Raw genomic sequence first — 27,347 nt, forward strand, 5'->3', positions numbered from 1 at the left:
AGCAGGCTGCGTTCAATTCCTATGATTCTAGAATCCACTAAGAAAGAGTATCTCTAACATACTACCCAATAAGGGGTGAAACGCAGGTTGGAATTTTCTATGAAAGTTCTATGTTATTCTGTACCTAAAAGTGTTTTTTTGAAACTACCATAAAAGTCAGAGGGTGGTTAGATAATAGGGGGAAATAGTTAGTATGGGAAAATTGTATATATTACAATTTTTTACGCAGACGAAATCGCTGATAGTCGCTCGTAATATTATAAATAAGAAAGTGTTGTGGGTTGGTCTTCTTTAACGCATAAACTTTCGCCATCATAACATTATTAGCGAAATCGGGATATATTACACGCTGGCGCAGAGATAATATACAGTATGTTTTTTTTTATACAGCACGAGGAATAATTTTCCCATCCAAGGTTGTACCTGCCGTACGGGGTGCGTCCCGATTCATTCGCGCCCTGACCGCCGGCAGTGATGGGCGTACCGCGAGTCAGTAGCACCGTGCCAGCCGAGCTCGAGCTCGAGCGAGCGGCGAGACCCCACCTGTTGATTGTCGACGATTCGAGAGAGTCGCGCGCTAGCGAAGGTTAGTGCCCCTTTTATGCGTTCCTTCTTCAAATTGAATTACACTCGGGAATTGTTTTCACTTTCGTTTTTTAAACTGTGGTTTGTTTTGGTTTTGGAAAATTAATGGTGGTAATTTTTTCGTGAATTTTAAGTGATTTAATTATTTTTATTTTCTTTTCAAAAAACATATACACAAGTGAGTTATGAGAATGAATTATATCGTTCAAATTTTTAAAACTGCTCGTTGTTTTATTAATAGTGAACGGTTAGTTATGTTCCTTATTTTATTTAAAAAAATTTAATATTCTTATTTTTGAAATCCCTTTTTGGAATTCAATTTATTTCAAATACACCTAGAAGCAATTAATGAAAGCAAAAATTTTCATAATCTGATGTAGATTACGATTATTTATAAATTACAAGCATGAACATGGAATTTTTATTTGGATTTTTGATCCTTGCTGTTTTTGTTTTGATTTTGTCTGTATCTTCATACAATGTTTTTACATTAATTAAACGGTGGCGTGATATTTATGTATGGAGCGGAGCGTTCGCTTTGTTTGAATTTTAATTGGTTTTATTTTTTAAAACCATACTAATAATTCATATTCCACTAAGGTAGCTATTTTTTTGAGACCTGTTGCTAATAATGTTGGTCAATATTCTTAACTATTAATTATGTAAAACTAAGGTTTTATGCATAGCATAAATATTTCGTGAGTGAATAAAATTAACCGAGTGAATAAAATTAACCGAATGCCTTTATTAAAATAAGCCTAAGAGTAGATGGGGATTGTATAAACATGTAAAAAATAGTTTATTTTTTTTAATGAATTATTATTTTTACTAGCCAAACGATATTATTTAGTGGGGAAGTAAAATATATTTTCGCGTCTTTGTTCGAATTTTGGTATAAAAGTATATAAAGACACATAACACATAGCAATGCAATGTTGCGTAAAAAAATATTTCATCATCGCATACTTTCGAAAACAAGAACTAACGAAATGACGTGAGTTTTTTGAATGTTTTTATTTTCTCTTTATTTATCCTTTATTAATTTTACATTTTAGTTTTTTACCGATAAATAATTTCGTTTAAGTTGTTCACCCATAAATTCGAATATTAATTAATTGTTGTTTATTGTTTTTTTAAATTTACTAAAAACGTTACAACAAGGTCGATTGTTTTTCACACTTTTTACACGACTGCCCAAAAAGGAGAGTGTGCAGTCGTATATATATTTGTGGCTCTATTGTATATACATATTTTATGTATCAAATAATTTAGATGCGTAGGGTATTGTTGGAATCCTTAAATGATTCCGAGTGACACTGGCTATAATTATTTTTGCAAATAAATCAACATTACAAACATGAAAATTCGCACAATCGTGTTTTTAAATTACTTGTTTTCATTGAATTTCATTACAGTTGTTTATTAGTAAATTCGACCGAAGCCGTTGGGGGAATGTAATTACGCGGAATTCTATAGCGGGCTCATTTCATATAGAGCTTTCAATATTGGATTGAAGAGATACTTGTTTCATACTTGTAAATTAAAGCTCAAACTTTATTTTCAATTTTCTTAACTGACTTAGAAATAGGATAGAGATCAACTTAACTTTTTTACTTGTTAACATTACAGTGTTAACTGAAAATTTCTCAATTTAACCGTAAAAATAAGTGAACCGTGGCAGAATTTCTCAAACCACGGAGTCCTTTGACAATTTGTTGGAAGTATGATGTTTTATAATGCTCACAGCGCAGCCTACTAATATCCCATTGCTGGGATACGCCTCCTCAGTTGTAGAAGAGAATGTTTGTGGGCTTATAGCAATTTATGTTATACAATAATATCGTCGATCTCCCTGGTACATTGGTGAGCGTATATTCTATATATAATAGTATATTGGTGCGTATAGTGTGAGGTTACAGAATAAATCCACGGTTGGGTCTATTTGGGAATTAACATTTTCTTGAATTTGCACTGGTCTGGTCTAGTGAGTTATTGGTCTTGGTCAGTTACCACCCTACCGGCAAAGATACTATAGAAAATCTATGGGTTTAACATCACTACAAATACCCCTAACATGGGTTAGCCCGTTTTAGACTACACCACCAATTACTAGGTTCCTAGTGAGATTGCAATCGAGGGCTAAATAGGAGTGGATAAAAAATACAAATGATATATGTTTGTCTATTCAAACGTAGTTTTGTTTACAATTTCAATAATTCGCAACAACTATGCATAATTGAATACTGTATTCAATATCATCGTATTAATTATTCGCTTAATTTGATATTCAGAATATCGTATGATATGGTCAATTAGACCAAAACATATTATCAAAGTTTAATCGATATCGAAATGCATTCTTTGTTAGTTTATTAATAACTAGCTTTTGCCCGCGACTTTGTTCACGTTTATTAAACAATTCCGGTGGAACTGTATAATTTCCAGTGTTTAAAGGTATCCTATGTCTGTGTACGATGCGAGCTATCATATAGATAGCTCGCATCCTACACAGACAAGATTTTGTCAACAATCCTTTATGTTATGGTATATGTTATTAACATCCCGCTGGAACGGTTCCAGGTTTTTAATTAAATGTATAAACAACAATTTTAGGATACGATCAAAAAAAGCTAGGATGCTCCTAGCTTTTATTAGTAGTGCTTGACACATTGTTCTAGTGTTTTTTAATGTTGTCTTCTTCTTGTCTAGGTTTAACTATGAACTTTGACCAAATTTCTGAACTTGTTGCAATATAAGAGGCGTTAGATGTAACTGTAAAACCAGTTTATCAATCGACTTAAGAAAATTTAAGGCAAACCAAATCTTTGTACCGTAATAATAACCGTAATTAAAAAAAGATTAAAAAACTACCGACTTCAATGTAGTGTTCATTATTCTACAAGTCAAGCTTTTTTATTTGATACAAATAGTGAGGGACTTGTGGAAAAATATGTTATCCGCCATTCGATTTTTTTCAAATATAGCTATAAACCGAAACCCGAATTATTTAACTATTATTTATTATATATTGAATATAAAACAAAAAACGGCTTATCCGTTTGGGAAATACAACGCTACGGCCAGACACACTCACGACACACACACAATCACACAGATAGACACGTCCAACTTATAACACCCCATACCCCATCGTTTTTGCGTCTGTGGCTAAAAATATACGTAATTAACTATCACATTAATATTTCAATCAATTATTTTGAGTTTCGAAACACCGTGTTTGTCAACAAACGTACTTCGCTCAACATGAATGTTATGTCTGTCTCGCATTGTTAAAGAACCTTCAAATTGCACTTATAGCACTTTGATTGCTCTCAGAGGATTCATACTTCCTAATTAACTTCAATAATTTTACGACTCTGCAACCACGGTCTATTAACATATAGCATTTTACAACTATAACCAAAGCTCTATTACCATAACTATAGTTATTATAGTTCACAATAAACATTAAGGTTACTTTGTTAAATTCCGGGAAAAGAAGGAGAATATCTACACTCCACACTAAACAGTACGTAAAGATTCTCTTGCTTTTCGGGTAGTATAGTAAATTAAGATTAATGTGAACAATTTTTATCATGGAATTCCGCAAAATAACGCCTGCTTCTATTCAATGCTACTGTAGTTGCTAGTGATGGTCCGATGGTTCTATCAAGTATCATATAATACCCCGATATACCTCGTCAAGGTCGTAATGCGCTTTAGAATTGTTTCCGATATAGCGTGTCTTATCTTCAAGGTCGAAATGCGCTTTAGAATTGTTTTTTCAAAACCAAAAAGCAATCCAGGGTTCAAAAAATATTGTTATGTTAGTAAATATACTGTCACGGTGGTAGCTTAGTGGCTAGGGCACGCAACTCTACCTTTTTGGAGTGATATGCGTTTCTAAATTTTAATGCCACTTGCTTTAAAATTAGTTATGTTAGTAAATATACTGTCACGGTGGTAGCTTAGTAGCTTAGTGGCTAGGGCACGCAACTCTACCTTTTTGGAGTGATATGCGTTTCTAAATTTTAATGCCACTTGCTTTAAAATTAGTTATGTTAGTAAATATACTGTCACGGTGGTAGCTTAGTAGTTTAGTGGCTAGGGCACGCAACTCTACCTTTTTGGAGTGATATGCGTTTCTAAACTTTAATGCCACTTGCTATAAAATTAGTTATGTTAGTAAATATACTGCACGGTTGTAGCTTAGTAGCTTAGTGGCTAGGGCACGCAACTCTACAATTTTGGAGTGATATGCGTTTCTAAATTTTAATGCCACTTGCTTTAAAATTAGTTATGTTAGTAAATATACTGTCACGGTGGTAGCTTAGAAGCTTAGTGGCTAGGGCACGCAACTCTACCTTTTTGGAGTGATATGCGTTTCTAAATTTTAATGCCACTTGCTTTAAAATTACTTATGTTAGTAAATATACTGTCCCGGTGGTAGCTTAGTAGCTTAGTGGCTAGGGCACGCAACTCTACCTTTTTGGAGTGATATGCGTTTCTAAATTTTAATGCCACTTGCTTTAGTGGTGAAGGAAACCATCATGAGGAAACATGCACGCCTGAGAGTTCTCCATACCGTGAATCCTTTCATACTAGCCCAGCGTGGTGGACTACGGCCTAAACCCTTCTCATTCTGAGGAGTCACCTGTTCCCTGTAGTGGGAAGGTAATGGGTTCATAATAATGATGATTTGATAATTTCAATTCTTACTATATATTTTTGTTTACTCTTCTTGTTTATTCAATTTACTTCCTATGTCATCACTTTATTACGGTACACTTATTACGAACCCACCAAGACAAGAAGTATTCAAATTTTATGTTAGATAAATACTTTTGGGTCTCAAAGATCACATTTTCTCCGTCCCTCAGATAATATGAGATCATTTTTATTTAATAATCCAGTTCTGTATTACTCAAATAAAATAGAATAATTATCACAAGTTTATTTCTTCGACTAAGCCATATAGCATCCACTTTTGATAAGCTCTATCTTTATAGGTTGTTTAGTCATGGTGGTTTTCCACAATGTTAATTCTTCAGTTATCAAGAAAATACCATCTTTTAGCAATTCTCAAAGTTAAGCTACCACAGCATTGTGTTGTTGTAATTTTAATAAAATTTGAGAACTTTCTTAAAACTTTTAGTAAGCGATGTAACGTTATGTTTACGCCCACCAACCCTCTTTGGAAGAGAGTGGGGTAAGAGCTTCTAATCCTTCTCTGCTGTGAAAGTAGAGGGTTGTGTTAAAAAGTAGGACTGATGAAAGTAAAACTTTTCTCCTCAGCTACGAAGTTGCTACGAAGATTACGGAGGCACTTCGTAGCACGAATGGTATCTAAATAGAAATCACCGATCTTAGGGATTTTTTAAAACCAATTATTTGTTTAAGTCGTCATTATCATCAGCCAAAAATCGTCCCACTGCTGGTCACAGGCCTATTAGTCCTCCTTTCTCATAGAAGAGAAGGTTTTATAGCATTGACCCACCATGGTGCTTCAATGCTATGTTTTTTACAAACAAAGACTACAAAAAAAATAGACAATGTCGCGGCCAAATGCTAGTAATATGTTTATGTATAATATTTTTTTATTTATTACGAAGCCAACTTGTATACAACCTATCTTAATATATAAATATTCAATAACAGTACCTGTGAAATAAACCTGGAAAACTCCATCCGGATTGGTTCAAAGTGAACACTTAACTAGATTGTGTATCCGTGGACCGTACTGTGCCGAATAAAAGGAGAATTAATTAGGCCATATGACCCGTCGTTCCTCAACTCGGTAATTGACAATTTTGTTCGCCAAAGCCGGTGTAACCCTGTCTGGCTCGCAGTTCCTTTGGGACTCCAGTTTCTACTTACAATTATAAAGCGCTACCGAACACTGTATAGAGTCTTGAAAGTTAAGGTGACCTTACTTTTATTTGATGCATTTTTGATTAAGATGCCGATTCTAATAATTGATTGTAACTCAACAAATATGTTCGGGTCGATGGAGTACTTTTATTACGCTGCACGGTCTCATTGAGTTACAAAACTGTTTTTTTCCATATTTACTTGTGGGAGGTTTTCATAGCACGGCCTTTAGTGCCTGTGGAATGCAAGAGATGAAGTTTTTTTAGATTTTATGATGTATGGTGCGACAGTTCGCGACTCAAACGAGCATCTCGCCAGTGTTATCCGTCTTTAGAGTTTATAATATATCCGATTGGAACAACGCTTCCCAGCGTATAATTCTGTGCTACAATTTTACTCGTTTTGTGAGTTATATATACGCGACGCATGTTTAAAAAATATTAAATTTTTTAAATATTAATACCATGCCAATACATCACAAATTATCTGGAAGGTCTAATTTGCTATATTCAACGGATATAGATAAACTATCTCACATAGCATAGCTTTAATCAAACTTTAAAATATCTCAATGAACTCTCCCTGAAAATTAAATAACCATTAAATGTATTGAGGACATTTCCGTCCGCACGGGAAACCTTATATTTGGTCCACACCAGCGCGCCACGAGGTAATTATGTCTACCCAGTATCTCGTCTTTACTCCTACAAATAGTACGAAATAATGCTAGACATAATAATATTTTTCTAGTGTCACGCATGTCAGTCCTGCCGGCTTAGAAGTTTCATAGATTGTTAGTAGGTGTCCTAAAGTTGGCTCTTTTGGCAGATTGAGGAGCTTTCTTCCTTTTAAGGTCTTGAAGAAGCTGAGGTTTTGGGTGCTTAATGGCTGCGGCAACCGTGCTTCATAAATTATTTTAAGGATCAAACTTTTCGATTGAGTTATTGATATGAACCTCCAATTTAAATTTAATTAAACAAGTAAGAGTTTACCCGTCGTTCTTAAGGGACCTTAATAAGAAAATGTTGGTAACTTTCCTCTCGATACTATCTACGTAGGTATAAAGTTTTGTGAATTTAGTTAGAAAACTTTTGAGTTGCACCAGCTATCCGTCTGATACTTTAGCGCTACAGGAATGGCTGCAGGAAAATTGAGTTTTATACAGGTCCTTTAGGGATAGTTTCGCTTTAGCAGTGAAAGTGCTATTTAGATTCTAGTTTTGTTTCTGTATTTGAGAAGGTAGAGAGCGTGAATTTTTCTACTTACGACTTACTTACGACTAAACGTAATTCTAACGGATACAATCAGATTGAAGCTAGATCCAATAATATATTTGACTAAGTTGGGCTTTTTAATTCTCATCCATAAAAATTTAGGTTACACGCCAATAAAGAGAGGTTTCTCAAACAATAAAGAGAGGTTACACGCCGGGTAATCTGCCATGTTGTATAAAGGTGGATAAAAATTAAAAAAAAATCAAAATTTATTTATTTCAAGTAGGCCTACTCGATAAGAACTTTTGAAACGTCAAGTATGTATGTTAAGAAAGTTTGAAAAAACTTTAAAGTCCGTTTAAGGTATGTGTGCCGAGGTATTCAAGCAATCATTTCTTCCAATTAGAAATTAACATAGTGTTTTTATGTATATATGACAAAGTTAACATTTTGAGAAATAAAAAGTGACGTCTTACATCTTATTTCGACCTACGCCAGACGCCAGCGTAGAGCGTAGTAAAACAATTCAACCGTTCCCATTTCTAGTTATCCTTTCAAATAGTGCAAGCCACCTTTGTCTTGTAGTTTGTCCTTCCTTCAGAAAGATTTGCTTTTAAAACATTAAGTTATGTTAAACACGGTCTTAAAAGCTAAGCTAGTAAAACTGCTTCAGTGTGTTTGACTTCAACAACAGCCAATGTTTTGATTCAAAATTAAAAACGTCAAACTCTACACAAATATTTGTCTGTTATCTGATAACAAGATCTGCAATATTGTTTTATATTTATTTAAGTAATGATATATTTATTTTATGGGTATATGTATATATGTGAGATGTGCACCAACAATCCATTTTCTGTATTTGTTTTCTTCGCCATTGGTGGAATGGAAGAAATAGCTATGAAGCGATAACGCCGCCAAATTGTATACGTTGTTTCGTTATACTTTTCTTTTTTTATGTACTTTTTGTGGTATGCAATAATAGAACATTTATTCATTCATTCAAGATCTGGAATTAATAAGTATTAACAAGATTTGGAATTATTAGCAGACCATGCAATAACTATATAATAATAAGCGTGGCCGGGTACAGCTAGTAGATAAACTGAAACACAAAGTTATACTCACTGTTGTCTGCTGTGCGATAGTGTTTATCCCACGGATATGAACTTCCTTCATCTAATAACCTTCATGTTATGAAACAGCATTTACTCATATTGCGGATTCTGTAGAAGTCGAACGTTCGCGTGAATAGCTTTTCAACTTCAGTGCTTTTTTGTTTGTTCTTATTCGTAGCGACTCCGAACCGGTATTAGAGTCACTAAAATTAGACTGAATTGACGTTTCAAAAGTGCTTATAAATCAGGCCTAATTGAAACGAATGAATTTTTTATTTTGAATTTTTTTGTTGTCCTTGGCATAGTGATTTCGGTATAGTGCTTTTGGTATAGTGATTTACGAAAGGCGGTAAGTAGCCGTATCAATAATTTGCCATCATTATCGTTATCATCATGTTAATCGAACCGCATTAATTCGTTCTGAGGGAATACTTATGCCCTGTAGTGGGCCGGCATAGAGCGTTTTTTAAATGAACTGGCAGCATAGTTGGATGGCGCGATGACTCGTGTAGTAAAGAAAAAAGAAAAAAAAGAGGAACGTGGCACGTGCAGAAAAGTACACAATTCAAGCAGAGCGATGATAACGAAATGAGGGAAAAATGTAAAATTAATATAATACGTCGTAAAATACTGTTTGCGAGTCTATTTGTTTCTTTTCTACATGTACAGTTTAGAAATTAATTTGTATTTTACTTAATCTGAATAACTTATAGGTCATTTAGGTCTATAAATATTTAAGTTTTACTAAGTAAGTTATCCGTTAATAATAATGAATATACTATATTAATTAATAATTAATGTATTGTTAAAGTACCTTTCGCAGTGTCTTTACCTAATATAATAGAATTCGAAAGATTATCCGTAACGAAAAATGTAGCTTTTTTCTGCCGCTTTGGTTAGCGTGTTCATTTAGAGTTCATAAAAGACATTTAAAGTTTATTATTTAAAGATCGCACCAGCACTACAGTTCCACTATATTACACTAGCTCAGAAGGTTTAATACTTTTATATCTTCCTATTATATCAGTTTTGATGAGGAGCCTAGAGAGTATAGCCTAGATGTTAATGTGATGATGAAGCCTATATATTCGGCATTATTTAATCATCATCATCATGTACAGAATGAGAAAGTTTTAGGTCACTGCTCTCATTGCTGGTCCAGTGCTGATTTGTCCACCAATCAGCACTGGGCCTTCGCATAATTTTGAAAACGATATTATAGATACAAAATTAATTTATATACGGAACGTATTTGAATACTAAGTAGGAAAGTGCTGGGGAACCCCGTATCGTACGCCAGCCACCCCTACGAGCCTCCAGATACTCGCTGTATAAGATAATCTGTATTTACTTTATTCATATTATGAGCTCTGTAGCTACCCACCTGTCTTATCGATTATAGAATCAGTCGGGAAAACAGTAAGGGCGCGCTTTAAAGCTCACATTTAACTTTGACGCATAAAAATGAGTGTTAACAAGATAAATCTGACGTTATTAACTTTCACACAACAACACAGACAGAAGGTATGAGTGTTTGTGTTATCAAACGCGCCAAGGCTTCGTGTCATAATTTGCAGTCTCAAACAATATTAAAGACAAGAAGTATTCAACTTTTCCTCATAGTTACAGTTAATTTATTTGTGTGTTAAAATATTTAATATTGAACTTAAAATGTGCAGATTTTATTTAGTTTTACTATAGTAGAAGCGGTCTCACGCGATTTCGTCCGCTTATAAGTCAACCTTAAAAGATAGACAAATTTGTCATACATGAATATGAACTCATATCAAAACTTTAACAGCGCACGCAGCGGAAGCTCTCAAAAGGAAAATAAAAACCCATTTTGAAACATTCTTCAATGGTGCTACGCTCCTATTGGTCTTAGCGTGATAATATATAGCCTATAGCCTTTCTCAATAAATGGGCTATACAACACTGAGATAGTTTTTCAAATAGGATCAGTAGTTCCTGAGAGTTTCCTGAGTTTCCATCGCGTGCAAGTAAACAAACAAAGAAACTCTTCAGCTTTATATAATAGTATAAGATGTAGGTTATTTTAGTAGTCTTTAAAAAGTAAACTACGAGATACCAACAAACACACTAAAAATGCAGGTTCTCACTTTAAAGTCAAAGTCAAAGTCAAAAATATCTTTATTCAAGTAGGCATAGGTGGCACTTTTGATGCGTACATAAGAATTACACGGTACTGAGATGATGGCGATAACCACATTCGTAAACTTAAAACTAAAGCTACGAGGGTTCCAAACGCGTCCTGGTCTAAGAAGAAGCCCTGATATCTTATCTAGTATATACCATATTATCAGAAGCGATGCATAGGGTATGCAGATGATATAAAGTGAAAATAATCCCCAGCACCAGTTATAAAGTCTAAAGGGTAGGCTTCTTATAACTCTTACAATGGCTATCCTTAAGTTTATTATAACTCTTACTGGAGATTTTTTTCATATTCATGCACGCCACTTCATATTATATAGTAGATCGAAAGGGGACCAATTTTTATTTTCTATTTCTAACTAGTTTTTACCGGTAACGCCGTATTTGTTACCTAAATGTTTCCTGACTTTGTTTTCAAAATGGCGCCTTATGAAGCGAGGTCACATAATCGATTCAAACACCATTTAAGATTCAGCTTTACGCGAATCAACATGTGTTTCGAACTAAGAATCATATTAGCTGAAACATATCTATACAAACAGATAGATTCACTACAAAGATACACTTTTAAATAATTTGTATTATTTGTTGTAGGTACTTGGTTACATATCAAAGATATAATTTTGTAGTAGGTGCTTGGTTATATATCAAAGATAATATCGTGTAAGAACAAGTAGTTCTTGCGCAATACCCAGTGGACCTCTTATAGTAATTTCACACTCCAATAGAAAACTTAGCTGCAATAGAATGCATGCATCCAATACTTTCAGCGTTTATAGAAGGAGATCCTATTACACAAGTTAAAACTAAGGCACCAGGATAAAGCACTTTGCGCCGTCTGAGTCTCTAGAATCTATGATTTTAATTATTTCCTGAAAAAAAAATTACCTAAGCTTTTCTATAAGTTTTTGTTTGACTATTGACTGTTTTAGAGACATCTCCAAGGTGTCATATTCCGGGTTATTGAAGAATAATTTATTTAAAGATAGGTCCATGTAGCTATAGTACTCATTAAGTCCATTGGAATTATAATCAATCAAATATACCGGCCTGTTACCGGCTAAATCCCATGATTTCCACGTAACCGCAAAAGCTATGGCCTACACTAAGCCACTTAGGTAATAGCTGTAAAGGCTTTGCAAATGTATTGTTATTTTTCGATTGTCTATTGTTTTCGTCATATCCATACTAACCATTTGTATGTTAAAGCTAGTTATGAATTTGTAAATTATTACTGCTTCATTGGTCTTCAAGAAAGCATATTTGATTACGTTACATTAGATTACGGTCATAAATGTTTTGGCATTGAGTGTCGTGGAAAGCACGTTATCGGCCTTGGTTATTGTCACTAACATAATTTGATAATAATTTAAAGTCCACTATCGTACTCTGGGTTAGCTTGATCAGTTTAAGCCTCTATACGAAACCTCTATACGTGATAAGCCCCTGCTCAGCAGTGGAATAGACTGAAGACGATGATGATGTTAAATAAATGAATACTCAATTGTGAATTAATATTTTGTTTTTTCCATTGGTTTTATTTGTGTAATAAATAAACCATTGGCCGCTGTTAAACTAAATATCACTCCCAATGGGAGTGTTTGCCCATTATCACCGCGCTGAGCAGATGGGTTGGGGATAGCAGTTGATGGTAGAAGTCGCACAGACACTTCTTTCTTTTTCGGATCGACACTTGCCGATAACCACCTGTGGAGTTGCTATGGCGTCACAAAGGGAGTGGGGCGAGCGCGAGAGCTCGCCATAAGAAGAGCCCCGGGCTCGACAACATCGGGGGGAAAGTGGGAGACGTCGACCCGAGGTGCCTCCTGCGAGACTCAGACATCGGCTCGGTTCGACGTTAATCTGACTGTTTCACAGACACTGCTGGCAGTTCTGCGTTATATACAGTTGTCCCACCCCTCCGCCTTCCGCGGGTGTAGTAGTGTACGAGGCGAATAAAAGAATATAAAATGGAGAACGCACAGAAGCGTCCTCTGTCATTACAATGATTGTATGAAATTATACGTTTTACCGTTATTTAATTGTCGAATTAAATAAGGCTCAGGCTTTAAAAGTTAAACTAAATGATAAAAACTATTTTTTACACGCTCGAATCTCCCAAATTCAGTTTTGATTCGTTACATGGGATTACAGTTTGAGTTGAGGAAAACTAAAAAGTTTTTCGAGTCATGGACGTGCATTTCCCAATACACGTGGATATGTTCTAAAATCGGGTTAGGTATAAGGTATAAAAGTCGAACGTTGCCCCAGTTCTTTTACATATAAATTTACACGATCCCGTAAATCCACGACACGAGTCCTATAAATATATAGGTCTAGCCGACCCGGCTGGCCCTAAAATCATTCGCAATAAAATAACATTGAAATTATAAATTGAGATAAAAACTATCATATCTACAAGTAGGAACACACACATTTAAAATAAAAAGATAATATCGTAGTTTCGGAGTTCATACCGGACAAACATCGTGACACTGGCATATATAATAGATGTTATATGTCACAGCGTTTTTTTAAATGATATCTTTTAATGCCATAGGGCTTTTTCTTTGATACATAGATCAATCTGGTGATATTTCTTTTACTACTAACAGTAGAACTTCGTCTTCGATATCAAGAGACATTGAGGAACCAAGAATATTATTTTGAGAGACAAAGCGAATGAGCAAATTGCTCTTAATCGCTAGGACTCGCCTCAGTTTGATCAGAGCTTAAGGTTGGATATAAATAACACTTGCCAGCGCCAACTGCCTTGACAAATGATTATGGTTCCCAGTGGACAGATGTGACCATGTAAACATTTGTTCACATGATATTCTTTGACATCCAACATAAATTCCCGGACAGTTTTCAAAAGGATGGTGATTTTGCGGGATTTTTTTCTCATTTTACCGACCATGCGACTCTGTAATTCAAGTTGGAAGATCTGTTAGGAGAATTGCGCAATAGTGTCGAATTTGAACATTATTCTAGATTTATCTTAAAGCGAGACTCTACAACCTCTAACCCTTCTAATTGTGTTAAGAGATCCGAACCCTGTAGTGGGCCGGTAATGGGTTGCTGTTCTGATGATGAGAATCTACAAAAGTTTAAACAATTAGACCAATATGTACCTTGTGTTCAACTGGGTGCAATTGCTTCTTTTAGCTATTTCCATTTTGGTACTACCATACCATACCATATTTTAAGTACGTTTTCTCGTAATTGAATATAATTAAACGACTGTTTTGAAATGTTATTCTAGTATAATAGCTACGACTGACGATAAAACTTGCTCTAAGAGACACAGGGATTAACGACGTCGTTTTCCTAACTCTAGGCTGCTACCGATATCATTTGAAAAATTTGTTTCTCAAGTCACAGCTAGTCATTCTAGCTGTGACTTGAGAAACGAAATTTTTACAGCGCTGTGTTTCGTATATCGTCCCAGTTACTATCACTAACATGTGAGAATGATTGTTAAATCTCGCCAAGCCGCTTTGGAACAGGATGGTAGGTAAATACTGTAATTTCTTCTCTCCTATAAGAGAGAAGGCTTGTGCCCAGTAGTGGGATATTAAAAGACTAAGGATGATGACGGTGTATCTTAATATCGAAGGATTAAGTTAGTAATGTTATACTTATCTTTTAGAAAAGGAAAGTAATGCTTTTTATATATAGTATTGCTACTCGATATCGTCGTCTAGTAAACGATACTCAAATTACCCAAGTTTTCAGCACAAGGAAACAATACTCTCTTACCGTATTATACAAGAGGTAATAAACCCATGAATATTGCTAAGAAAACATCATAGATAGGTTTATAAAGCTATTTTTGTATGACATTAAAGATGGCCCTTTCTACAATCTATGCTAATTCGACTGGAGACACAATATGGAGGTTTCAGATAAGACTTTTTATTTATTTCAGGCTCAACCCCAATCAGATGTTGTAAATATTATAACATTTGATTTGATAATATGATAGAAAAAGTATCACAAAGTGAACGCATCTTTAGGACGAGCCCCTCTATCCACTCGAGTAGGCTGTGATGAAGGCTTAACGACATGATGGATTATAGACTTTTACAAAAAACCTTTACAAGAGTTGTTTTTCGCACAACATATTAGAGCACGAGTTTGTTTTATGAATTATGAAAGTGAATGATTTGGTTTCACTTTGTTTTGCACGGATCAGTTAGTTTCCATTTTTTTATATATCGACAAGTAGTAGTAGTATTAAAAAATGTAAAAGATTTTGCCCGCGGTAGTACTACAACCATGCTTACTTCTGTTAGCAAGCATTGCTGGTTCGCTCCGAAGGGCGTGGTTGCTATTATTATTAACGTTTGACTCAACACTTACGCCTTAGGATGATGGACCCCGAGCGGCACTTTAAAGGTGTTCCGTGCATTACCTAAAGTTCTGCCTTATTTATTGGCTATTGTTTCCCAATAATAATCAGGTGCTCGCCCGTTAATTATTACCGTTAATAAAATAAGCAATTGGCTGCAGTCACACCTGCTACCAAAAGTAGAGCAAACTTGCCTAAAATAAACACTCGACTTAAAAACTACGACAACTAAACAATGGACTTACTAGAAAACTGACATAAATTAGTGATATCTGCAAATCGTCTTAGGAAAGTGCAGAAAACCTTTGTGGGGCTGAATATATGCTTTTATAACATGATACCGATGGTAATATTAGATTTACCATTACATAAGTTTAAAGAATTTATATACATCGAGGTTACTATACTATTGATGAATTTCCTAATGTCAAGGTTGCCTGAAAGCAAGCCGCTCCGCTTTTATCTCACAAAAGATAGAACAGTGATTGTTATATTGTAAAATTATGTTGGAAAAGAACAACTGCTGAGTTTCTTGCCGGCTACTTCTCGGTAGAATCTACCTTTCGAACCGGTAGAGTCACTACAAACAGACATACTTGACGTTTCAAAAGTTTTTATATCACGCCAACGTGATATAAAAGAATTTAGATTTTTTTTAAACCTATTCGGACTAGATTTGGAGTTATTATTCTATTTGGTGGTTTGGCAAACGGGATTTGGTAACTAAGTTTTTTTTTGGATTGTATGTAACTGATTGACTCTAATGATTTTAACAGCGTAACGCGGGCTTGTTGTCGTGCCTCGGAATGAGGCCCTGCCAGGAAGAGTTTGATCACAATTTCTTAAATAAAACTGGCACATGATCTCCCAGAGGCTAACACCCCAACCTTGATGTACCATAATAACTCAAGACTTTTAGAGCTACAGAAGCAACGAGTTCACAAGACCACATTTTTCTTAAATGGCATTAAATTGGATCTCTCGATAACCTTATTATCAACATAATGTTTCCTTCACTCATCATTCAATACATCATAGCATATTTAACTTCGTCGCCCTACTTCATATCTCCGTGTAACGGCATAGTGGTTTCACTATATATCACTCCTTCCTCTTAGTAGAGGAAGAAGTATTTTATGGTACCATTAACTATTATTGAAATCATGGCAGTTGCGAGCTTCAACACACGCAACGCAACAGTGGACTCCTACCCGGGCTCTGACTAGAAACAAGTTCGATTGTCGATAGAAGTAACAACTTTCCCCATTACAACGACTTAAACATTAACTAAGTAATAATACTGGATACTGTCCTCATCTTGACCTGCTAAGAAGACGTTGCGGACTTTATAGGTAAAACGATACCTTTGCAGTATTTGGCTTGGTTATAAAAAGGTATTCTATAATAACCGTCGGCCAATCTGAAAGGCATTACCTGAGGAAAGAAGAATTACCACTTACGTAGTAGCGATGTCTGTTAAATGGAAAGCTTTTTGTTCTATTTATTTACAAAAAATACTTTATTTTCGAGAAAAACTCTTCAGGCTAAATCTACTTTACTTTATTTCCGTTAGTAGGTAAATTAATATTACTATTAGTAATATATATTAGTATGTATGTATATATTAGTGTTTTTAAAAGACTACAAAAAAAAGAGTATCTTACTAGTTCCCATTTTTATTTTTTTTATGTGTCACAAGTAACCCATTTTGAAGGAAGATATTTTAGCACGAGAAAAATAACTCTCCCTAATAATATCTTAATATATATAAATCTCCTGTCACGATGTTTGTCCGCGATGGACTCCTAAAGTACTTAACCGATTTTGAATTAAATGGGCACACCGTGAGCAGTCTGGTCCAACTTAAGAGATAGGATAGCTTAGATCTTTAATTATAGTCGCAATTTTATTTTATTGCAAATTATTTGTCTATAATTAATTGACAGTCACATACTACTATAATCATTTAAGGCTTAGCGATACTGAATACTTTAAAAACAAAATCAAACGCAGACGAAGTCGCGGGCAACAGCTAGTTTATTATAAAGAGGAATAATAGAAATAAATAGGAACAGTAATTAAAGTAACATCGAGGATGGGTTAACTAATTAATAATATAATATCGATCAATATCAATAGCGAAAACATTTTAAAATCCCCTGGCGCATCGGCGAGCGCTATGATTTTAAGTATGAGGTCCCGGATTCCGACAGGGTCAATTTAGGAATTTATAATTTCTGTATTTTCTCTTGTCTTGGCTTCAGCCGTGGCTAGTTACCACCCTATTAATAAAAGCGTGCCGCTAAGCGACTTAGCATTCCGGTACGATGTCACGTAGAATTCGGGATATGGGTTTAATTTAACTACAATACCCTTTACACGTAAGCCTATTACCACCTTAGACTGCATCGTCACCTACCAGAAGGTGAAATTGCAGTCGAGGGCTGGCTAGCTACTTTCTAGTATATAAAGAAGTTGGCTTAAGTTGAATTCTTCCAACTACACATTATCTTGCGAAATTCCTACCCCCGATTAAAAACCTGATATTTCTCATTATGATGCAGATACTACTGAGAAGAAGCCAGCAAAAAATTATCCGCGCGATAAAGACTTTTTATGTTTAAAGATAATAACACCACTTGGCACATCGTCAGCTATTAAAATTTCCACAAAAGCCTTTTATTACTTTCGTTCGCTTCAAAGAGTTTCTTTTAAAGTAATCTCTCATATAATCTCCCGTCGCTATATTTCAGCTGACAGGTGAATAATGTACCTTTTCTATACTATTCTTATTACACGGACCTTTTTAGATAAAAAAAGTCATTCTTTTCGTTTGTCATATTAAATTAACACATATTTTTGCATTTAATGTTTTTGATTGAAAGTTGAATAGATTTATTTTCTTAGTACCTATTTTTTTTTATAACTCAGTGATTGTTTGTCTGCGATCTAACATTCAGGATTAGCTTAGTTAACTAGCTGTTGCCAACGACTTCGACCGCGTTTCTTTAAGTGTTATGTAAATCTGGCAAGGACCCTTGTTTTAAAATATGCCCTACGTCAAACAGCAGGGTGCAAGTTTTCTCTTTGGCAAAGTTCTATAGAAATTCCTCATAGTCCACAGTTCAATACGATTGAACTATACCACCTCAAAGTTGAAAATATGCCGAATCGAAGGCAATTTTTTAAATAAAATAAGTGTTTAAACAGGTACAAGGTATAAGCAAACAAATGTGAAAATATAAATAAATATGTATACGGGTACAGAAAAAGCCTTTCTTTTTTCAAAAGCCCTTTTATACCACCATAGACCGATTTCGTTTCGTCAAGGGTAAAAACGTTACAAAATTCCTAAAGTCTGTTTACTGAAGCATGTTTATTATTTCACAACAAGGTTTGCGGTGGAATTAATTTACGATGAAAAGCTTTATAGACAACCTCCCCGACAAAAAAAAACAATGTACAAAATCTACAACAATAAGATAAAGGGAACCTTCATTTTGTTATTCCCAGCTACGAATTGCGATTCAGAATAATCTAGCTGCCCGGTCCAAGGTCATCAGGCTGCGCGGGACTCGATCGTGACCCACTTCCGTGTCAAGATCACAGGGAAGTGACGTCATACGCATGCGCGTCGACACGTACTGGCTCAATGGATTTTATGAACGATGACGTACATGTGAATGGGCATGGACAAAATTTAAATTAGTAATCGATTGTGGTGACCTTATACAATAGGGAATTAAGTGTGGTTAAAAATGGGTTTAATTATTTTGACGGCAGATTGGCGCAGTTTGCAGCAACCCTGCTTTCTGAGCCCAGGGCCGTGGGTTCGATTCCCACAACTGGACAATGTTTGTGTGATGAGCATGAAAGTTTGTGGGTGTTTATATATATATTCTAAGTATTTATGTATATTATTCATAAAAATATTCATCAGTCGTCTTAGTACCCATAACACAAGCCACGCTTACTTTGGGGCTAGATGGCGGTGTGTGTATTGTCGTAGTATATTTATTTATTTATTGTCTTTTTGTTTTATCTCAGTTGCATCTCTATGGCGCAGTGGTGAGCACTGTGGCCTTTTAAGTCGATCCCAATTTGGGAATTTATCATTTCTGAATTTTCTTAAGTCTAGTCCAGTCGTAGTTACCACCCTACCATAAAAGACGTGCGGCCGCGCGATTATGCATTGCGGTCCGATGTCGTGTACTGCCAAACCTCTAACAGATTAGAATCCTACCATCTGAGACTGCATCATAACTTACCACTATTTGAGACCACAACGGCTATCGCCACCGTAGTGTTTTGCCAACTTCCTGCCGCTGATGCTGATATTCGAAAGATCTGCACCAGAGTGAAGAGTTTATGAGAAGCAGTAGAGATTTTATGAGTAGCAGTAGAGTAGTGCCATGCTTATTTCTGCCCCAAAGCGGCATTCCTTTGTTCTGGTCTAAACGGCGTGGTTGCCGGTATAATTACAGATTTATGAGGCATAACATTTACACCTCCTATTGATGGATACAAGACAAAACGTGCTCCTTGCATGCCTTGCCAATTGTTTTTATTAGGGTTTGGTTTTTTACTTAGGATCATCTGCTTGGTACGCCAATTATTACTATGAAAATAACCTTTGTTAGTCCTTAAGCGACAGTTGTAATCTGCAGATTACAGATCGATTTCATATAGACAAATTGGTACAATGATTATATGGCATGAAACGCTAGCTTAGGCTTCTGTACGAAACATGACAGGACAAGAGTTCTTCATGTCGTAAGGCAATAAGAAAAAAATCTTGAAAATTCGTGCATAGGGAGTGAAACTGTATACGAAGTTACTCATTAGTTATTTTCCAATTTTTATATGATGGGCTATGACTATGACTTATCGGTTCGATAAAAAGTAAATACATCACTGATTTTATTCAATTTTTAATCTGTAACTTGAATTAAAATATAATTTGAATCAACACATTTTTATAATTAAGTTTACTTTTACCAAATCGAATTGTACACTTGTTACACTTAATCTTGTTTAAATCGGGTTTCTTGACTTAATTTGTACTTGCGGTTGTTAAAAAAATAACTTAATTTATTATACACTAGTTGTACCCTGTCACGCTTCGCTGTGGCACATTGTGATTGAATGGTGGAGAAAAATAGATAAAAACAATCCTTGATGCGTACTATATATTATGCTAAAATTTCAGCTCGATCGGCGCACTTTTTGAGTTTTTGAAGCTTACACAAACCAACATTAACATTTTTATATATAAGACTAGCTGTTGTAAGCGACTCCTTTTTGCGTAATTTTTTTTTAAATTTAATCTCGCAGGAATTAAAATAAAAGTTAATTTACCCTAAATAAAAGTACGTAAATATAAAGTTAGTCCGTCCCCGGCGTACTAGCTATTTGTATGCTAAGATCGGTATGGATGTAAAGTTGTGCATAGGTAGTAAGCAAAAAACAAACATACTTCCACACTAACCTATCGCATTAATGCCCGGTTTTTGTTCAGGTTTGATGTCATAGACTTATTACTTATTGACGTGTTTTAACCCTATTCGTCCGTTGCTTTAACTAGGTCTGAGAGAGTGGTAATATTTTTTACATTAATTACATAAATAATCAAAATACCGCGAAGCACCAATGTTCACTGTGAGTGTACAGCACGTGCCGAGTCTTTGAAGCCGTCTTCGTCCGTCTTTCAACATTAGCCATGCGGTGTGAATGTGCTTTTGCCAAAACTAAACACTATAAACTCAAACTGTTTTTGTCTTGAGAGTTGAGAGTGAATATCATAACTAATGTTGCGTTGAAATATTTATTATAGAACTTGCATATAAAAAAATAATTGGCATGCCATATCCCATACTTTACTCCGATTGCGAAACGAAAGGCCGATTAAAATACAGCAAATACTTTTGCGCTAACATTCCTTGAATAATCAACCCAGTTAATATATTCATGAATAATTATACTGAAAAATTTAAATTACATATCGTGCAGTGAAAATAACATTATATTTTCTTGTGTTACCACGACTAATAATAAGGATATTAATATGTATATTCAATAAGCTAATGAAACGTAGTTACATAGTTTCGCTGGTACTATTATCCTCAGTCTATTAATGTCCAACAACTGGACACACACTCCCACACTTAGCCCTTGACTGCAATCGCACCTGATGGGAAGTGATGATGCAGTCTAAGATGGTAACGGGCTTACTGTATGGCTGTTTGTTAAACCTATAACAACCCTGCGCTAATTGACTTATCGGCAAGTCTTTGTCTGTAGAGTGGTAACTAGCTACGGCCGAAACCTCCCACCAGACCAATTTAAGAGCTAATTTGAGAGCTTTGGTCTTAAAACCCTACATTGCTACTAGCTATACCACATTGCTCCAATGCAGATTTAATTTAGCTTTAACGATCAAAGTCAAAGTCAAAGTAAAAAATATCTTTATTCAAGTAGGCCCACAGGTGGCATTTTTGATGCGTACATAAGAACCACACGGTAGTGAGAAGATGGCGATAACCACATTCGTAAACTTAAAACTAAAGCTACGATACGTTTATCATTAGAACATAGTATTAAAAAAAGTCCCGCTGTTTGTATATCTTTTAAAGTAGGCAACTTATTTTAATGTAGTTTTCAGTTATAGATAGAGTGATTAAAGATAAAGGTTATATGTTGTGCACATGTGTATTATAGCAGAATAAAGGAAAGAAATTCAAAGATTTATAATGTGATGTCGTAATTAACATATTTTTGTGCGCTTACATAGCAAAACGCTGGCTAGGCTAAACATCACGAAATAGATTAAATTTATGTTTTTTTTTATTTCTCTACAAGTGAGGCCTTGACTACAATATAACCTGGTAGTAAGTGACGACGCAGTCTAAGATGATAGCGGGCTAACCTGGTAGGGCGATGGTAGTCATCCCCTTATCGGTTTCGCGAAATCGCACTGGAACACTAAATCGCTTAACGGTACGTCTTTATCGGCAAGGTGGGAACTAGCCACGGCCAAATTCTCGCTCAAGATCAGACTAGAGGAAATTCACAAATAACAAATTCCTAAATTGCCCCTGGCGGGAATCGAACCCGCGACCTCCTACTTAAATTCACAGCGCTCACCGTTGCGCCAGAGTGTTCGTCAAAATAATGTACTACGGAATTTTATTCTTAATTACTCTAAACTGACCCACAATAGTATCTACATTACAGCCTTGCGATGCAGCGGCAAGTCGCTAGTTATCATTACGATTGTGGGTTCGATTCCCACAACTGGAACATGTTTGTGTGATGAACATGATTGTTTTTCAGTGTCTGGGTGTTTATCTGTATATTATAAGTATTCATGTATAACACTCATAAAAATATTCATCAGTCATCTTAGTACCCATAACATGCTACGCTTACTTTGGGGCTAGATGGCGATGTGTGTTTTGGCGTAGTATATTTATTTATATACGGATACAAACCGGGGCTCAATGGCCAACATCAAATGCCAAACTCCGGTCTGGTACCGACTGAACCAAATTCTTGGTCCAATCCGTTAATCGACTCCAGGACTTTGTGATATGGAGTCAAACACACCAAATTCTAGGCTCAAGAGACAGTTCTCGGTGTAAGTGATACGACTAAATTCGATTACTTCGTTGAGTTTGTTCCATTAACTGCTACCTAATTGAATTGCCAAATGATATATTATATTTGGTAAATAAAAAGGAGAACGAAGGAAGGAAATATCTCTGCATTAATAAAAGCGCGCGTGAATGATATCATATAATATGTTATTTTGTAAACTGCGACGCGCGCTAATGTTTTGCATCAATCTTTTTATAAAAAAGCTTTTGTAGTCCGTTGTAGAGCTATAGTCATGAGGAGGCGTTTTTATCTATCGTGTATAGTTAGTTTAGCCGGGAAAGATAGGCCTGGATCCTTCGTGTGATAGCGCAAATAAATTGGAATAAAAGCTTGGATGAGGTACTGAGCTGAGACGCCGTTTGTTCTATCATACATATTTTGACAACTTCCCTGGCACAACGGTGAGCGCTGTGTATTTAAGTAGGAGGTCCCGGGTTTGATTCCCGGAAATTAGGAATTTATAATTTGTGAAATTTTTTGGTTTGGTCTGGTGGGAGTGTTCGGTCGTGGCTGGGTACCACCATGTCGACAAAGGTGTGCCGCACAGCAATTAAGTGCTCTGATATACGATGTCGCTTAGAAACCGTGTAGAAGTATGGGTACTGTACTGCTGTACCTACATCATGTGTTAGTGTCAGTGAGTAGACCACATCATCATGTACCAACAGGTGAGATTGCTGTAAGGGTATAACTTGTAGTGGGATAAATAATATATATTTATCTACTTAGCATAGTACTTGTAAAAAATTGGGATCTCTATACTTACATTTTTTGATAGAAAATTGGCCTCAATTTCATATAACGTTTTTACCTTCGACATTGTTATACTAAACGATTGGAGGTTAAAAATAAAAATGAAAGATTCCAATCAGCCTCCAATTATAATTGATACCTAAAAAGGCATACACAAAATGTCGCAAAATTTATATCACCCCAATTTACCCTGTCAATGTTTTTTTTACAATAGGTATTCAATATTCATTGACAGTAAAGCTGAATTTTCTCTCGATATCAGTCTTTGTTTGTTATAAAAGTGTGAAATCGGTGATTGGAAATTAAATAGATACCAAAGAAATACGGGCTTTTCATTCAATATATATATTTCATATTTTACTTTTATTTCAAAACATTTTCTTCTTAAAGCTACAGTAGGTACTCGGCTCTTGTTAGAAAAACAGTTATTAGAGACAATTGGACGTAGTTACACGATAAGGATCCAATCCACAAAACTACCAAAATTGAGTTAACTATACCAAAGAGACCGTAAAGGTCGATATTTTCGTTCAGCAAAAAGATCCCAGTGAAATACGTATGTATGGCAGGCATTTATTATGAATCTACTAAAAAAATCCAATCCTCATGGATCATTAGTGAGAAACAATATTTATAGGTAATAGTTTAAAATAAATAATCTTAAAAGAGATCCAAAATTAATAAATTTACACTGCCGACGAATACATGCAGGTTATTAGGAGTTGTAAAAGAAAGAACCCGCTCGAAGTTAGAAAAATGGTAAAAGAGGACTTCCTGAGCTCACAAAATATTGAAAAAAATATAGTCAACAGAAAAATTTTACAAACAAGCAAATAACTAATTGGTTACAAACAAAAGTAATTTCATTAAAAAAAGAGGAGAAATATATTATTTTCTTGAAAAGTGAAATAAATGAAGACCATTATTGTGAACTTAATATACAAAAGAAAATGAAAGGAAAATCTTGTGATTTTTCTGAAAGGGACTTTACCATTTTGTGGCCTATGGGCAAAAAGATTGCTAAACCTAAACTAGATGATCTGAGGTCAATGTTCCACTTAATTCCAAAAGATTGTTTAGACTTTTACAAGTCTCTACAGGGGGATGAAAATATAGAGGACGACCTCGAAGGATTCAGTGGTCAGCCTGATTTTCATATTGAAAATGTAAGTCAGGAAGAATAAGCATATTAAAATAATAATTATGCAATGAATCTCATTTTTTATAATAATTATCGGTACTTATAACATTTTTTTTTATATATTGATAAGAAAAGATGTGTGCGGTTATATGAATTAAACTTTTTTTTGTGAATTATTAGTAGTTTTATTTATTTTTCAATATTTAGTTAACATTTCATGATGTGGTTCCTTATTGCGAAACATCATTTTATGCTGGTTTTATTGAGAATATAATTTATCAAAAAGGATCCAAACCATATTTTCTTGAATAATATTTGAAATATGAAATTAAACTTAGTAAATTTGATTTAAAGTTAAAATACAAATAGTTTTCCTTCTAATTTCAATAAAACCAACAAATTTACAGCACAGCATCATAGAAGAATTCCGATGCAAACTTTAAAATTCAATATCTCAAAACTAGCTTAATGTGGATTAGATCCTTATCGTGTAACTACGTCCAATTTATTTAGATAGTCTATCCAACGTGAATTTTTTTGAAGTTACTTCTGTGGGAACTATTCAATTTTCCATGAAAAAAATTTTGGAACCATACCTGTGATTTTTATTCTTAGTTTCGTTTTTGTTACTATGAATATTCTTTTGTGTCGTGTTCTAATATGGTTTTTTCAGCTTCTAAGGTTCGTATGTGATATTAGGCTTCATATACTTACCTTTCTCGAGAATTGGGCAATCATACTCAAACTTTTGTACCGGTTTGTCAGGTTTGCTCCTCGCAGGTTCAACTTGGAATTTATAGTTTTACTATTTTTTTGTTATTGTCTGGTGGAAGGCTTCAACCGTGGCTAGTTACCAACCTTTCCACAAATACGTGCCACCAAGCGATTTAGCTTTCCGGCACGATGTCGCGTAGGAACCGATGAGGAGTTTGAGTTTAATACAACTGCCATACCACTAACAGATTAGCCCGTTACCATCTGTAATTCATCACCACTTACGGCCAGGTAAACATGGGCATTCTTGCTGTGGATAACCAGGGATGTATCTTTCAGCTCTCTAGCATATAGTGTATTAGTGGGCAGATATATAAACAGGAAGTTCACTTGTGCTCTGGTAGTTACGGCCACGGCTAGCTACCATTTTATTGACAAATGTGTAACACTAAGCGATCTTAAAATAAGCTTTAATAACGGTCACAGTGTCATAAACTCAAACATATTATAATCTTAAGTCACATTTACTTGAAAAAAACTAGCTTAACCTATTTCATAAATACCAATAAACAGAAAAACATACGTAGAACGTAGTATACGTTGAGACACAGACTATTAAGTAAGTCTTCCTGTATAATAAAAGCAATCCCAAATGAAGCGACCCAAACAACGTTTTGTGAAACCGGAAAAAGGAAGATACCTTTATTATTCCCTCTTTTCCCGACAAGGTCGCTAAAACGCAATTGGCAAGGCCCAAGAAAGATATCCCCAACGATCTACATACAGATCCATGGCGCAATTCCTTACGCTTTCTCGGAGAATTAGGAATCTTTTTTATGCAAAGTCGACAGTTAAAAAGATAATATTTCCATGCGGAATGAGGATAACGACTTGAGAAAACGTGCGAGGTCAACGATAGTCTGTCAAACGTTATTTAATTAAACCATTTCGCTTGTCAGTTATTTTCTTGACAGTAATGGTTCGTAACGTTTTTAAGATCGAGGCGGATCCAACGAGCCTGATACCCTAGTGGTCAGAACTTTTTCCTTCCTTTGGCTGTGACAGAGTTGAATCCTCGTCACGTACTTCTATCTTTTTGGAGTTATGCACGTATTTTAATTCAAGGAATTTAAAATATCCCAAACATCGTCAGACAACCTGAGAGTTAAATAAAATAAATAATAATAAATATACTACGAAAATACACACATCGCCATCTAGCGCCAAAGTAAGCGTAGCTTGTGTTATGGTTACTTAGATAGCTGATGAATATTTTTATGAATATAATACACATAAATACTTATAATATACAGGTAAACACCCAGACGCTGAAAAACATTCATGTTCATCACATTTTCATATTAATTCGCAGTTTAGTGTGTTCCGGTCATTTGTAATGACAGCTTTGGAAAATCTACAGCTTCAACTCCAACTACTCTGTAGACAGCAGGAAGCAATGGAGGTTAGGTCCAGGCGTAAAATGCTTCTTGTACATGGGATGCCTGAAGTCCGCAATGAGGATCCAGCGCAGAGGATTGTCCAATTACTGTCTGAGCGGCTTGATATGCCTGATGCTACTGGGAGTTCCATAAGCCGGTGTCATCGATTGGGTCGCCCTGTTAGTGACAAGCCTCGGGCAATACTTGTGAAGTTTAAGGACCATGGCCTACGGGATAAAGTGTGGTTTGCCAAAACCAGTCTTAAAGGCAGTGGTATTACTCTGTCTGAGTTTTTGACTAAAGGTCGACATGAGGCATTTGTTGAGG

The 27,347-nt window shown here is 35.2% G+C and overlaps 1 protein-coding gene across 2 annotated transcripts in view; it reads left to right on the top strand.

The window, feature by feature from the left end:
* Positions 1-474: 474 nt before the first annotated feature.
* Positions 475-27,347, top strand: part of LOC120625208 (synaptotagmin-10-like) — a 101,155-nt gene continuing 74,282 nt past the window's right edge. Inside the window, exon 1 of one of the 2 annotated variants that reach the window (XM_039892195.1) lies at positions 475-586. In XM_039892195.1, coding sequence (XP_039748129.1) covers positions 475-586 — 112 coding nt within the window. The remainder of the gene's footprint in view (positions 587-27,347) is intronic. The other variant, XM_039892196.1, reaches the window with a different exon arrangement.

This window comes from Pararge aegeria, chromosome 7, assembly GCF_905163445.1.
Source record: "Pararge aegeria chromosome 7, ilParAegt1.1, whole genome shotgun sequence".
NCBI classification, from domain to species: Eukaryota; Metazoa; Arthropoda; class Insecta; order Lepidoptera; family Nymphalidae; genus Pararge; species Pararge aegeria.